A 13,910-nucleotide genomic window follows, 5' to 3' on the forward strand; every position below is an offset into this window, starting at 1 on the left:
TTCCGGTCACTTTGCCCTGATTAAAAGCAGTGGTTCGCGCGTTCAGTTTTGCGCGAATGCTGCCATCAATCCACGGTTTCTGGTTGGGGAATGTTTTTTAATAGACGCTGTTGGTATGACATCACCGATGCACTTGTTAATGAACTCGCACACCGAGTCAGCGTATTCGTCAGTGTTGTTGTTCGCAGCAATGCGGAACATATCCCAGTCCACGTGATCGAAGCAATCTTGAAGCGTGGCATCTGATTGGTCGGACCAGCGTTGAACAGACCTGAGGGCGGGAGCTTCCTGTTTTAGCTTCTGTCTATGGGCTGGGAGCTCACCCACACCTCCCCCGCGAGCACATCACTCCAGTGCTGTTCAACCTTCAATGGCTCCCCATATGCTCACGCATCGACTACAAAATCCTGGTTCACACCTACCAAGCTATCCACAACTCTGGACCCAAGTACCTGTCTGACCTCATTCTACCCTCTTGCCCCACACGCACACGTCGCTCCTCCAGTTCTGTTTCCCTTTAGTCCCGCAGCAGACTTAAAAACTATGGGTGACAGGGCTTTCAGTTGCGCGGCTTTGAGGCTGTGGAACTCACTTCCCGACACTATTAGGGCTGCAGAGTCTCTGTCCTCCTTTAAGGCACAGCTCAAGACCGTGCACTTCAGAAAAGCTTTCAAGGACCTCTGCTAATTCTGTTCTCATGTACTCCGGATCTGGCGACAGTATATAGCGTTGATTGTTTTCTGTGTTTTGGATTGTTGTTGTTATTTTGTGTGCCTTGGGTTGAGAAAAGTGCTTTACAAATTAAATGTTATAATAAGCATTATTATTATTCATCAACATTTTCTGCAGTGGTAATGATACCATCCTGTTGTAGTCATGATGGCATTGTTCTTATTACTTCTGTAGTAATAATATGTAGTGGTCACAATAGCATCTAAAGTAGTCAAAATAACATGTCATAACTTGTAGTAGTCTTAATAAAACATGTCATAACATCTGTCCCTGTCAGAATAACATCTGTAATAGTCATAATAGCGTGATGTCATAACATCTGTAGTAGTTATGTTTTTTCTTTTGTTATGATAACATTGTCATAATAGCATCTGTAGTAGTAATAATAACATTGTGATAACTTTTGTAGTAGTCCGAATAGCAATATGTCATAATAGCATCTGTAGTAGTAATATCTGAGTTACTCCGCTGTAAGGTCATGGAAATACTACAATGTCATTGTAATATCTTAGTCGTTATTTAGTTGTGGAAATACTTCATTGATATCATCATAGTAATCTAAGATCCTAATGAAGTCATGAAAATGCTACAGATGTAGTACATTAGTAGCCTAATGTCTTGTTGGTTTTTCATGGAAATGCTGCAATGAGGTCATAATAATACTGTTTCTGAGTAGTAGTAGTCCCAGTCGGTATTAGATAGAATGCCTGTGGGGAAAACAACCTGTGGCTACCTAGGTTACCCCATTTGGCTCACAGTAGAAACTTGACCCTTTTCAAATGCAATTATCTTGTTGTCTCCTTGTTTTAGTCAATTACAAAACTACAGTTAATAAACTTACAACATGTATAAAGATTCCTTTTCAACATTGCCAGCTCCAGAGAGTTCACACTACTTAGAAAAACACTATATTGTAGGGCTTCCCTCGTTCCCCTTTTCATGAAGGTGCTAGCAGCCACATGAGTGAGTGCAAGCTAGCTAGCAACCGACTGGAACATTTAAGCTAGCCAAAACCAATGACACAAACTAACAGACGATACAGTTACAAATAGTGAGTGGAGTTACACATGGGCTATACTAAACAAGCCTGAAGCCTCTTCTCACAGGATTTTTGACCTGGTTACATGTACATTGAACAACGCAGCAGCTTTTCGGGATGTTTTTTTTCTCTCATTCTGTATAGCAAAAAAATATTTTACCATGGGGGTGAATGGGAAAGAATGTTTGTTTCCCCCAAGTTGTGGTCAAGGGGAATTTCTTATTACGTGAATATCAACTCAGAGTATGTCTTAGTCTTTTGTACAGCAGTAGAAATGCTGTGATGATATCACAGTAATATGGGAGTACTTTTCCTTCTACTGCAATTATGGGGCTGTAGATCATGTCTGCGTTCCAAATGCCACCCTATTCCTTAGTGCACCACTTTTAACCAGGGCTGGTCAAAAGTAGTGCACTATAGGGTTTAATTTGGGACGCATAGAATTATTTCCCTGTGGAGAAATGCTAGGAAGTTAGTATACCGACCCCTTCCATAGGATTGTCCTCTGGCTGAGCCATCCTGCAGAGAATGATTAATATCTCATTTGGGTAACATCAACCTACTCCGATGGGTTGTTAAGGCCCAGCTCTGATTTAATTTCATAGTGGAGTGATGAACCATGTATCATGACACCTCAGCCGTCACCTAAGGTGTCAGGAATGAGGTGCAGGAGTTGTGGGGGGTAGGGTCGAATCGCGTCATAGTACAAAAGGGCCAGCGTCTACTGCCACTAGATGCTTCAATAGTGATCTGCGCAGCCATATAGTAAGCTGCACCTCGAGTCAGCTAACCAACATACAACTCTCCAAAACGGACATGGCTATTCAGGTTTTGAGAATGAATGGCTGTCAACCACCAAGGGTAGGGGAATCCTTCTGGGGACAAGTCCCGTGTAGCTTAGTTGGTAGAGCATGGCGCTTGCGATACCAGGGTTGTGGGTTCAAAAACGTATGCACTCACTATACTGTAAGTCGCTCTAAATAACAGCGTCTGCTAGATGGCAAAAATGTAATTGTAAGATTTACACAACTCTTAGCTACTGTATATCCAGGGCAGAAATTGATGCTTTTCTCAAAGCCTGTAGAGAGAATCCTCCCCCTCTCCCTCCCCCGTCCTCGTTTTCCCTACCCCAGTCTTTGATGTGGACCTCTGCCAAGATCCTGGGGCCCCGAAATCAGTTACAGAGTAGTGGGTAAAAACGCACAGATACAAGCTAGGCCTATCTTTTCTCTTTCTTTCGCCATCCCTCTTGTTTTCTCACACCATACCTGTATCTCTCTTTCTATACCCCCCCCTTTCTCTACATTTCCCTCAATTTTATTGTTACCTTTTCCCCTTCTTTACATCTCTTCTCCGTCTCACTCCCTGTTATTCCCTGGTGAGAAGATGAATGTGCCTGGGGCAGCAGGGTGGAGCCGCCGGGCCGACAGCCCTGCTCCGCCATTGGTGGATGCGCCTGGCTCTGCTGGGCGATTGTAAATGCTGCGGGATTAATGAAGAATGCCCACTAGGTGCCCATTGTTGACCGTCTGCCCGCCGCTGCCCCGCTCAATCTTCCACATAGACACTAAGCCACTTAACTACCCAGCGGGACCAGAAGGAGGGGGGTTTTCAGGCGGTCCGGTGCGAAAACGAGCGACATTCTCCCAGGATCACGTCCTGGATCTGTCTGTCTGTCACCATAACCTTGTCGGTCCCACCCAACCAGACAGGCTTCAGTTCAGCTGCATCTCCAGGGCGTCTGACGATTTCCGATTCCGACTTGGTGTGGCACTGAAGCTTGTATACATTTCTCCCGGTGAGGCACTGTCGTGTTTCCCTCACCCCAACCCCCATCTCCTTTTGTGTGTTCTGAGTTCATCTGGGAGTCAGCGTAACCTGCACACATTGCCAGACTGGTGGGTTCTTAAAATGACTGTTCAAAGTTAATTGGGCAGTTAAAGTTAGAATCCTTAATTATAACAGTAACAAAGTGTTCTCCCCATCCCTGTTTTGTAAAAAACAACTAAGATGGAGCTGGAGAAATGTAACTGCTCTCAAATTCATAGACAACGCTATGGATGCAAGGACTGACCATCCATTATATCAAAACTATAGTAAAAAAAATTTTGGGAGGCTTATCAGTGTTTCTTTACAAACTTTGGAGTAAAACAAAAGTATATTTTGGGTTCTGATGGGATACAACAGTTGAACTAAACTCATAAGACAAGTATATTTTACGCTACTGCTACTCTCTGTTCATCATATGCATAGTCACTTTAACCATATCTACATGTACCTACTACCTCAATCAGCCCGACTAACCAGTGCCTGTATGTAGCCTTCCTACTGTATATAGCCTCGCTACTGTTATTTTTCACTGTCTTTTTACTGTTTTTATTTCTTTACTTACCAATTGTTCACCTAATACCTTTTTTTGCTCTGTTGGTTAGAGCCTGTAAGTAAGCATTTCACTGTAAGGTCTACACCTGTTGTATTCGGCGCACATGACAAATAAACTTTGATTTGATTTATTCTTCAAGAATCAATGGGTACATATCATTCATTTCTAAGTTAAACATTTATTTTTTTAAATGCTGTATTTAAGGATTCTAGCTTTAAATGGACAGTTTAAAATGAGTGACTTTTTCAGACCTCAACTCGGGTGTCAAACTCATTCCACGGAAGGCCGAGTATCTGCGGGTTTTTGGACATAGACAACCTGGTTAGGGGAGTTCCTTAGTAATTAATGACTTTATTAATCTATCAAGTACAAGGGTGGAGTGAAAACCCGCAGACACTCGGCCGTCTGTGGAATGAGTTTGACACGTGTCCTATCTGGTCTAATGGGGGAGGTGTGTTCGTGTTGCACACCATCTGTTATGTGGGCTAGATCCAGCTGTTTGCCTCAATCACAAATGAATGGAAAAAGATAAACACTATCTAATTTCCAAAGCTTTTCTATTCATTATAACTTCAGCCATATAGCCTGGTATAGTGTATCTACACAACCAATGGCGTGGGATGTGGACTTCAAACCACTTTTAAAATCTGAAGACGACAAACTTTGATTTTAATACCCTGCTACCCTCCAACCCAGCGCCCTTTATTCTGCCACTGCCAATGAACTTGCAGTTCAACAATGGCAAGGTAGCAAGGTCAGTCTTGTCAGCTTCCTGCTCTCTCCATTGTCTGGCTGTGAAAGCAGGTAATGGTGGGTCTGTCTGGCCTGTCTGGAAAGAAAGAAGGCCTGATGGATAGGCTGCATTGAACTGGAGGTTGAGACGAACCACGGGGAACCTGAGGAGAGGGATAGAGAGATAGTCAGACAGATTACGCCATGGGACGTGGAGGGAAGGGGAAGGGGGAAGTAAAGGGAAGGGGGATGCTTTGTTCCGCAAGAGACTGTGGCAGGCAAGCTGGTCAGTCGAGAGAGAGAGAGGGGGAGAGAAAAAGAGGGAGGGAGAGAGAGAGAGACGTCCTTCCTCCGGTGTTGGAGGCACTCAGTGGCGCGTGCAATGATTGACGTGGGGCAGTGGTCAGAATCACGCCTGTCTGTCTGCAGGCAATGTCCCCCTGCCACAAGTGTGTTGTTTTAACCTGGGCCTTTGTCTTGTTCAAAGGCCATGTCCAATCTCTCTTGAAATGTAGACTTCAGGTTGGTTTACTCATTCAGATTCTAAAGAGTGGGATGCTATATCCTCGTTATGTTAATCCACGAATCACTTTTCATAAAAGAGTCTTTGCCCTCTTTCAGCTCCACCGATGTTCAGAGTTTACCCACTTTTCTTTAACCACTAAGACAGTCAACCATTTCCCACTTACAACTACTCTGCCAGAATCAGGACTGGAGTTTCTTTTCTGACGTAATTGAACGTCATTGTGGATTGTTGGGACCAGGAGCACCACGGCCCCTCTGTTCACCAGTCGGCCTGTGGCCAGATCTTAGCCTGGGCACAGTCTGCCTGACGCCAGCCCTGCCCCAACCCCCAGGTGGCAGGGGGAAGACTGGGATGAGGTTCGAGGGCAGGCATTAGCCTCGGAAGAGGCTTCTTTGGCTTTGGTGGTCCCCCTCATAATGTTTTTGTGCCCCCTCTCTTTTGTCGTCCAGTCTGACAGTAGATAAGGCAAGATCATGTTACAATGACAGCCAGGCCATTTAAAGGCATTGACAAGGACTTTGTTGGGTAGAGAGGTTTCCTATGTGAGCTGCTTTCTTGTCGGCCTAAACTCCATTAGCCTTTGCTTGAGGCATAGGACCTTTCTACATTAACCTTTCTGAAGCTTGGGGGTCAGAAGTGGATCCATTGTCCTGGAGGAATCTATGTACACTTTGGCCAGATCAGAAGAAGAACTTGTCTGCCAAGTTACACAGAGCTTTGTAGACTGAAGAAATTTGAAAGCCTCTGGTTATGCACATTTGTAAGGCTCAGCATGACAAAAAATATCTGTTTAAAGATGGACTGAAAAGTAATAGCCCTATATTAAGACTATTTGGCTTTGTTTCCAACTAAGACAGATTCTTAGCTAATTATTACATCTAAATGTGACTATATATTGTTTGATGGATAGGTCACGTCTCGGTGAAACAATTTTGTGACAAAAGATTAAGCTGCTGACTGATATCTGACCTAATTCAGAGTTCTGTGGTCATTTTAGAATGTTAGTTGTATTTACGCAGCAGTCCAATTCAGGTCTTTTGGCAATTATTTGCATATCTGATACCTATCTAAACTGTATAAACATTAACAACAACAACAACAAAAAAACACATGGAATCTGATCTTTTGACTTCCAATTTATACCACTTCCATATGTGGATCTTAATTCTGATACAAACCCTATCCTCCATATGCGGCCTCTGTCTGGACGCTCAAATCATTTTTTTTTTTTTACTCCGATGTGTTTTTTTATTGCACATGACCTGCCGTTACCATGACAGCCACCAACTTTTTAAGGAACAGGGGCAGGAAATGAGCATTGCATCTGCGTGCTACGTCAGTGTGAATGCGCAAATCTGATATGGGTCAGATGTAAAACTGTGTGGAGGGTCAGAAAGAGATATCGGAAGAACATTTGCCTGAGAAACTCTTAGTCGATGAGGCCCAGATGCATCAGTCAGTCACACCCCTCTTCAAGGCCAGGCTTCTGCTAGACTCACTCATTCAGGGAAAGACTATAAGCACAACGAAGTGGCCATAATATCTACACTATTACCCACTGGCCTGTAATATAATGAAATATCTAAATAAGGGAACAGAATACATGAAACCAAATATCCAAATGATATGTTTTTTTATATATTCATGCGTATTTGTTGCATTAGCTTTCAAACTAAACTCCAGTGGACCGGCACTTTTCACATGGACGTGAAACCTGAAACCTTGATTGCTTTGCATTGGCCTTGTCAGCTAAATGAGACGAAGGAAGACAGATAAACAAATGGGATAATTGATTATGAATGATTGTTTATTTAAGTGTCTTTGCTGCCCAGACATATGGGCTTATAAGACGCTATGGTTGTGTCCCATATGCCTCCCTATTATCTACATAGTGAACTTCATTTGACCAGGGCCCATAGTGTTCTGGTCAAAAGTAGTGAATCACATAAGGAATAGGTTGCCATTTTGGGACGCACACTAATTTTTCTGATTTATTTACAGTGTGTGAGCAAACATAACTCATCTTCACACATTCATAGAGATTGCATACCTACCAGTAGCCCAAAGCAAAGCCAAACAAATAGATGAATATGTTACAGGAGCAGCCCCCATCCATACATCATCGTCTTGGAGAACCGTCCTGACTGCTGGCCCGTTCTGCTGCTGGAGATTGACGACTTCATCCAGCGGGCCGCTGACAGGTTAGCTAAAGGGTTTTCTTCCCTGGCCAGCCCCGGGAACCAACTAGAGGAGAGGCCGAACTGCTCGGCCTTCAAACATGTACAAGTCATCTGGTCGTACAGCTGGAGCGTCCTCCATAACTCATGACATGCTTGTCAGCTAGTTCACCTGTTTGATTTGTGTTCTTCTTCGAGGCGTGATATTATCTACTTTAAATATGCTTTAAAGTTACATTTTACTACATGGATGTGCAAGTTTATGTTTAACATAGATTTCTCCTGTCTGTGTGTGTGTGTGTGTGTGTGTGTGTGTGTGTGCATGCATATAACACGTGTAGGGGTGAGTCTGCGTACGTGACCATGTTGGCCCCCTTCCTGCGCTACCTGTACTGTGAGCCCCAGCGGCTGCCAGAGTACGCCCTGCTCAGACACAGCCTCCTCAGGGTCCTACTACCCCCACAGCCGGGGGATCACAACCAAGAAAAGAAGAAAGACCAGGAAAATGAAGAGGACCCGGGACAGAGCCCTGTGGTATGCCACAGCCTGGTTCGCTGTCTCTACGAGCTAGTTCCTCACATGCAGGTGAGACGAGATTGATTTTCCTTTTTGTTTCTTTGAGGAAACACACCATTTACAGTGTAGACATCAACCTGTGAACCCACTATGGCATAGCACAACACAGCACATGTGAAAGACACAACACAGCAGGTATGGTATGATCATTGACACGGCCTGTGTTATGTCTCCATCTTCAGGTGGACAGTGTGGAGGCAGTGTTGGAGCTGCGGGGCCTAGTCGAGGCCATGATCCCGACCCTGGAGATGGCCGACTGGGGGAGTGAGAGGGCCCGGCTGGCCCTGCAGCTGCTGTGTGCCTGTCAGCTAAGTCTGAAGCTTAGCGGAGACTGCAGACCACTACTCCAACTACTGCACCAGATCCTCCCCACCCGCACAGAGGTGAGCCAGCCGCGCAAGCCAAAGTACACCAGGGCTACATCTCAATAGTTTAAAATGGCTTCCTCACCTTGTCTTATCTCCTTCATCTGCACAGATCAGGAAGCAGTTTGTGTAGGTTCTAATGAGATCAGCCTCTTGCTTCACGCTCTTTCAGACGTTGCGCCGCTGTTTATGGTTATGTTATATTTCTGAGAAGGAAGAATCCCCAGCAAACCGTTTCCTCACAGACAGACACAAAGCACAGCAGCTCTTTAGCTTGTTTGTCTGCCTGTGGCTGTGGAGGTTTGTTAGGATTCTGTCGACAGCTCCCGCTCAGTGTATCCAGATCCACCTCGCTGTGCGATCCTAATCTCCTCAAAGCATTGGTTTGGGAGCACATACAGCTCCAAAGATTCCTCCGGGGGTCGGAGACTGAGAGGGAATCTTTTGAGCTCAGTGTGCTGCGCTTACGATCCCTGCGTTTTCGAGACCCCTCGGGGTTGGGATGTGTGTTTGTGTTGGGGGGGGTAGGAGGGGGTTGTCAGTTTGTATTCTCACTTCCTCGAAAGTGCGTGCGTGTGACTGTGTTTTTCCAGGAGTTCCCTGTGGAGGACATGATGGTGGGCTTGGCTCTGCTCCTTCTCGAGGCCTCAGCGTCCCAGCAGACCGGGCTGCTTACACTGGGTATCAACTCTCTCTCTCAGCTTCCTCTCCTTACACAGACTGGTCCCTCTCTTTGTCCCTCTCTCTTCTCCTCTAAACACACCTCTCTCACTCTCTCTCACTCACTCACCTTTCTCGCTCTTTCCTTTTGCCTCTTACTCTCACCTCTGTCTCACTCTTCCACGCTCTTTCCCTCCCCCACACTCGCTTCTCTTTTCTCTACCTTCCCTACATGCACCTCTCTCTGTCTCTCTCCACTATACTTGCCTCCAGCTATCCACACACTCATCGCTCCCTCTATCTCCATCCCTACACCCCAACTCTCTTAATGATGATATCTTTACCCCCTGCAGCCCTAAGTCTGGCCCCCCCAGAGTGTGAGCGACCCCCCTGGGGGACCCCGGTGCTGGTGCTGCCTCTCCTGCAAGTCCTCTCCTGCTCCTCCCTCATGGAGCCACTGACGGACCCATGCACACACACACGCAACCAGAGCCTGGCCCACAGCCTCCTACAGAATGCCCAGAGAGCATCCTCCAAGCCTGCTGAGGTAAACAAATGCACTTCTTAAGGTTAATTTCTATAAAGGCCTACTCACCAAAAAACTTGAAGCGGATTTACCTCCAGATTGACCTTTTTTATGACGTGTGTGAGAGGAGCAATGATTAATGCCAAGCAATGAAATATGCCAAGTTAACAGTACGTGTGTCATACTGTAAATATGATGCCCTGCATTCTTGTTAGTATATGGTCTTTATACCCATAGTTCTGCCAACCCCCCTCCAACCCTCATCAACCCTGTCTTTTCTACTCCTTACCAGAAGGTGTCCCTGTTAGCCTTACCCCTCAGCCCGTGGTCCAGTGAGGTGCTGGTGGCCACCCAGGTCCTACGCCAGGTGACGGGGGACCCGGTGGCGGCTAGCGAGTGGCTCTTGGCGGTGACCTCGGCCCTGCCCCTGAGCCAGCGCGTCCCCTCTCCCCTCACCCTTACCGTGGCTCACCTGGTGGTCACCGGTCAGCAGGACGTCTGCAGACTGGCCCTGAAAACCGCAGCTGCCATCGCCCTGGCAGACCCCGCACAGGTAGCTACTGGAAACCGCATGCTGAAGCCACATTTTATTGAAGTTACTGTTGACCACATGCAGGACCCACATTCATATATAACTGAAAACTATATAAAGTTAAACTCTAGGAAACACAGAACTGTCATACTTTTTTGGGGTGAACAATAGTTTTTATTGAATCACTTAAAGATGCGTTAAAAGGTTTTGCATAATTTCAGCCATCCATTTCGTATGATGTTACATCCTGCAAAAAAAAATACAAAAACGTTACGAATATTTTTTGTTGTTGCCTGCCCTGTCTTGTTCAGAACGGTAAACTGGAGCAAATCGCTTTGAAACTGAAAACAAAAATGTGCATTCTTATTCCCTGTTTCACTCTGCTTCCAAACATTTTCTCCCTACTGAACACAACCCTGTTTGTTGCTATCGCTACAGTGCATATGGAAAGTATTCAGACCCTTTGCTATGAGATTTGAAATTGAGCTCAGGTGCATCCTGTTTCCATTGATCATCCTTGAGATGTTTCTACAACTTGATTGGAGTCCACCTGTGGTAAATTCAATTGGTTGGACATGATTTGGGAAGGCACACACCTGTCTATATAAGTCCCCACAGTTGACAGTGCATGTCAGAGCAAAAACCAAGCCATGAGGTCGAAGAAATTGTCCGTAGAGCTCTGAGACAGGATTGGGTTGAGGAACAGATCTGGGGAATGGTACCGAACAATTTCTGTAGCATTGAAGGTCCCCAAGAAGAAAGTGGCCATCATCATTCTTAAATGTAAGACGTTTGGAACCACCAACACTCTTCCTAGAGCTGGCCACCCAGCCAAACTGAGCAACCGGGGGAGAAGGGCCTTGGTCAGTGAGGTGACCAAGAACCCGACCATCTCTGCAGCCCTCCACCAATCAGGCCTTTATGGTAGAGTCGCCAGACGGAAGCCAGTCCTCACTAAAAGGCACATGACAGCCCGCTTGGAGTTTGCCCAAAAGGTACCTGAAGGACTCTCAGACTATGAGAAACAAGATTCGCTGGTCTGATGAAACCAATATTGAACTCTTTTGCCTGAATGCCAAGCGTAACGTCTAGAGGAAACCAGGCACTGCTCATCACCTGGCAATACCATCCCTCCGGCTTAAGCATGGTGGTGGTAGAATCATGCGGCAGGGATTGAGACTAGTCAGGATCGAGGGAAAGATGAACGGAACAAAGTACAGAGATCCTTGATTGAAACCTGCTCTAGAGGTTCACCTTCCAACAGGACAACGACCCTAAACACACAGCCAAGACAACGTAGGAGTGGCTTCGGGACAAGTCTCTGAATGTCCTTGAGTGGGTCCAGCCAGATCCCTGGACTTGAACCCGATCAAACATCTCTGGAGAGACCTGAAAATAGTTGTGCAGCGACACTCCCCATCCAACCAGACAGAACTTGAGAGGATCTACAGAGAGGAATGGGAAAAACTCCCCAAATACAGATGTGCCAAGCTTGTCGCGTCATACCCAAGAAGAATCGAGGCTGTAATCGCTGCCAAAGGTGCTTCAACAAAGTACTGAATCAAGGGTCTGAGTACTTATGTAAATGCGAAATTTCAGTTTTTATTTGCAATACTTTTGCAAACATTTCTAAAAACCTGTTTTTCCTTTGTCATTATGGGCTATTGTGTGTAGATTGATGAGGGGGAAATAAAACGATTAAATCCATTTTAGAATAAGGCTGTAACGTAACAAACTGGAAAAAGTGAAGGGGTTCAAATACTTTCCGGATGCACTATATACCGCTGGTTGAAAGGCAAAGGATTAAAACTGTCAGACACTGCGACCCTGGAGGACTATCACCTGCTATAGACAATAAAGAAATGTCACATTGTATATCACCCTTATTTGCAGCGCTCATTAGATGGCTTAGTGCACACCTTTTTGATTCTGTAATTGCTCCCTGAGCGCCTGTTGTTCTGCTAGTTAAGTGGGGAGCAGTAAGTTATTGGTGCCTTTTATACCCATGGTGTGTGTGTGTGTGTGTGTGTGTGTGTGTGTGTGTGTGTGTGTGTGTGTGTGTGTGTGTGTGTGTGTGTGTGTGTGTAAGAGAGTGAGTGTGTGTGTGTGTACAGTATGAAGCATGTTTGTGTCGTTACAGTGTGTTTGTGCACATGTGTGTGTCGACACCCCATATCCAGTTTTTATGGGCTGATTAATTTCTCCTTTACACCATTGGCTTGTGGGCTAATTCCCCCCCCCCCCCCCCCCCGACCTCCATGTCTCTCAGTAACTAGGAGGCTAAATCACAACACCACCACTGCGGCTGCCTCAGCCTGCAGGCACTAGGGTGCTGCAAACACGAGATTTACAAGCCGCAAATAGAAACACGCTAGGCTAGTATCTACAGTATTATTAATGTTTTCTACTTACTGTCTTGTCACTACAATGCTAACTTGTAGCGTCTTCAGGCACTGCGGTGCAACAACGGAAGGAAGGACCTAGTCTTTAACCAAGAAGTACAGACAACACAATTACCAACACAGTAATCAACCATTCAGTCACCATCTAAACTCTGTAGTTACACTCAATGCACTGTTGTAAAGATCTGTGGCTGTATGTTTCAAGCTTCTCAGAGTAGGAGTGCTGATCTAGGATCAGGTTCCCCCTGTTTATGTAATCTTACTTACTGAAATGTGAAAGGCAAAACTGATCCTACTCTGAGTAGTTTGACACCATATGGCCACAGATTGTGCATTTAATGTAATTGCAGAGGTGGTTGGTTATTGTATTGGGGAACACAGGAGGCCGTTCCCTCAAAGGCACACCAAAAAACGGGAAGGGAGAGACCCCCCCCCCATGATAAGCCATGCAGATGTTAGGGTTGCTAGGCAACAGGGCAAGGTGTGGGCGAATGGGGAGCGATAAGCGCGTTATGCTAATGAAGGCATAGCAGTGGCAGAGGCATCGCCGACAGGGGACTGAGGGTCAGAGAAGGACACCTTTCTCTCACTCTTTTACTCCCGGAAGGAAGGAAGGAAAGAAAGAAGGATGGAAGCAAGGCATGGAGTAGTGGCTTTAACCTCTGCTCTGACACGACCGTTTGGGGTGCCCATTGGGGCATTTCAGAGGATTCCCTCAAAATGTAATTGGATTTTATAAAAACTGAAAATAGCTCTTTCACGGCGCACTTAACTTAAGTCCCTGGCCTTTGAAGCTAACGTTTTTGGATGAAACCATTTGCACACAATTTCAACCCAAACCAGGGGGCAACAGAGTTAGGTGGAGACATGGAAACATGTATAGTAGTGATGAAAGTAAAGGATGATAGGCACACTGACAGTGACGCGGAATTCTATCAATCCAATGCATCCAATGTTTGCGCTAACTGGTAAGTGACATTCCTGATCTTACCATGGTGTCCATAAGATCATGAATATTGGCCAAGTCATGAATGTTCCAAAAGAGGGAGGCCTGCAATCCATGGGGAGGGGCCAGAGGCTACATCCCTGTTATTGGGGGGGCACAGGGAGTTAATCCCGCACCGTCTCAGTTCAGAAGTTAGAACAATTTACACTGTTGGGGGTAGGAGGGGCTATATGATTTTAGGAGGGAACCACTGAGCATTCCCATTCCGGAGGTTGTTATTAAGCCTTACAGTTCCTTCAGAAAGAATTCATACC

At 45.7% G+C, this 13,910-nt stretch overlaps 1 protein-coding gene across 3 annotated transcripts in view; it reads left to right on the plus strand.

The window, feature by feature from the left end:
- Nucleotides 1-13,910, plus strand: part of focad (focadhesin) — a 76,910-nt gene that overhangs the window by 17,299 nt on the left and 45,701 nt on the right. For 2 of the 3 annotated variants that reach the window (XM_014155779.3, XM_014155780.3), the window contains exons 6-11: nucleotides 7,512-7,613; nucleotides 7,931-8,174; nucleotides 8,348-8,548; nucleotides 9,124-9,211; nucleotides 9,544-9,737; nucleotides 10,009-10,269. In XM_014155779.3, the coding sequence (XP_014011254.1) occupies nucleotides 7,512-7,613; nucleotides 7,931-8,174; nucleotides 8,348-8,548; nucleotides 9,124-9,211; nucleotides 9,544-9,737; nucleotides 10,009-10,269 (1,090 nt within the window). The remainder of the gene's footprint in view (nucleotides 1-7,511; nucleotides 7,614-7,930; nucleotides 8,175-8,347; nucleotides 8,549-9,123; nucleotides 9,212-9,543; nucleotides 9,738-10,008; nucleotides 10,270-13,910) is intronic. The other variant, XM_014155781.3, reaches the window with a different exon arrangement.

Source organism: Salmo salar, chromosome 18 (genome assembly GCF_965601325.2).
Source record: "Salmo salar chromosome 18, fSalSal1, whole genome shotgun sequence".
NCBI classification, from domain to species: domain Eukaryota; kingdom Metazoa; phylum Chordata; class Actinopteri; order Salmoniformes; family Salmonidae; genus Salmo; species Salmo salar.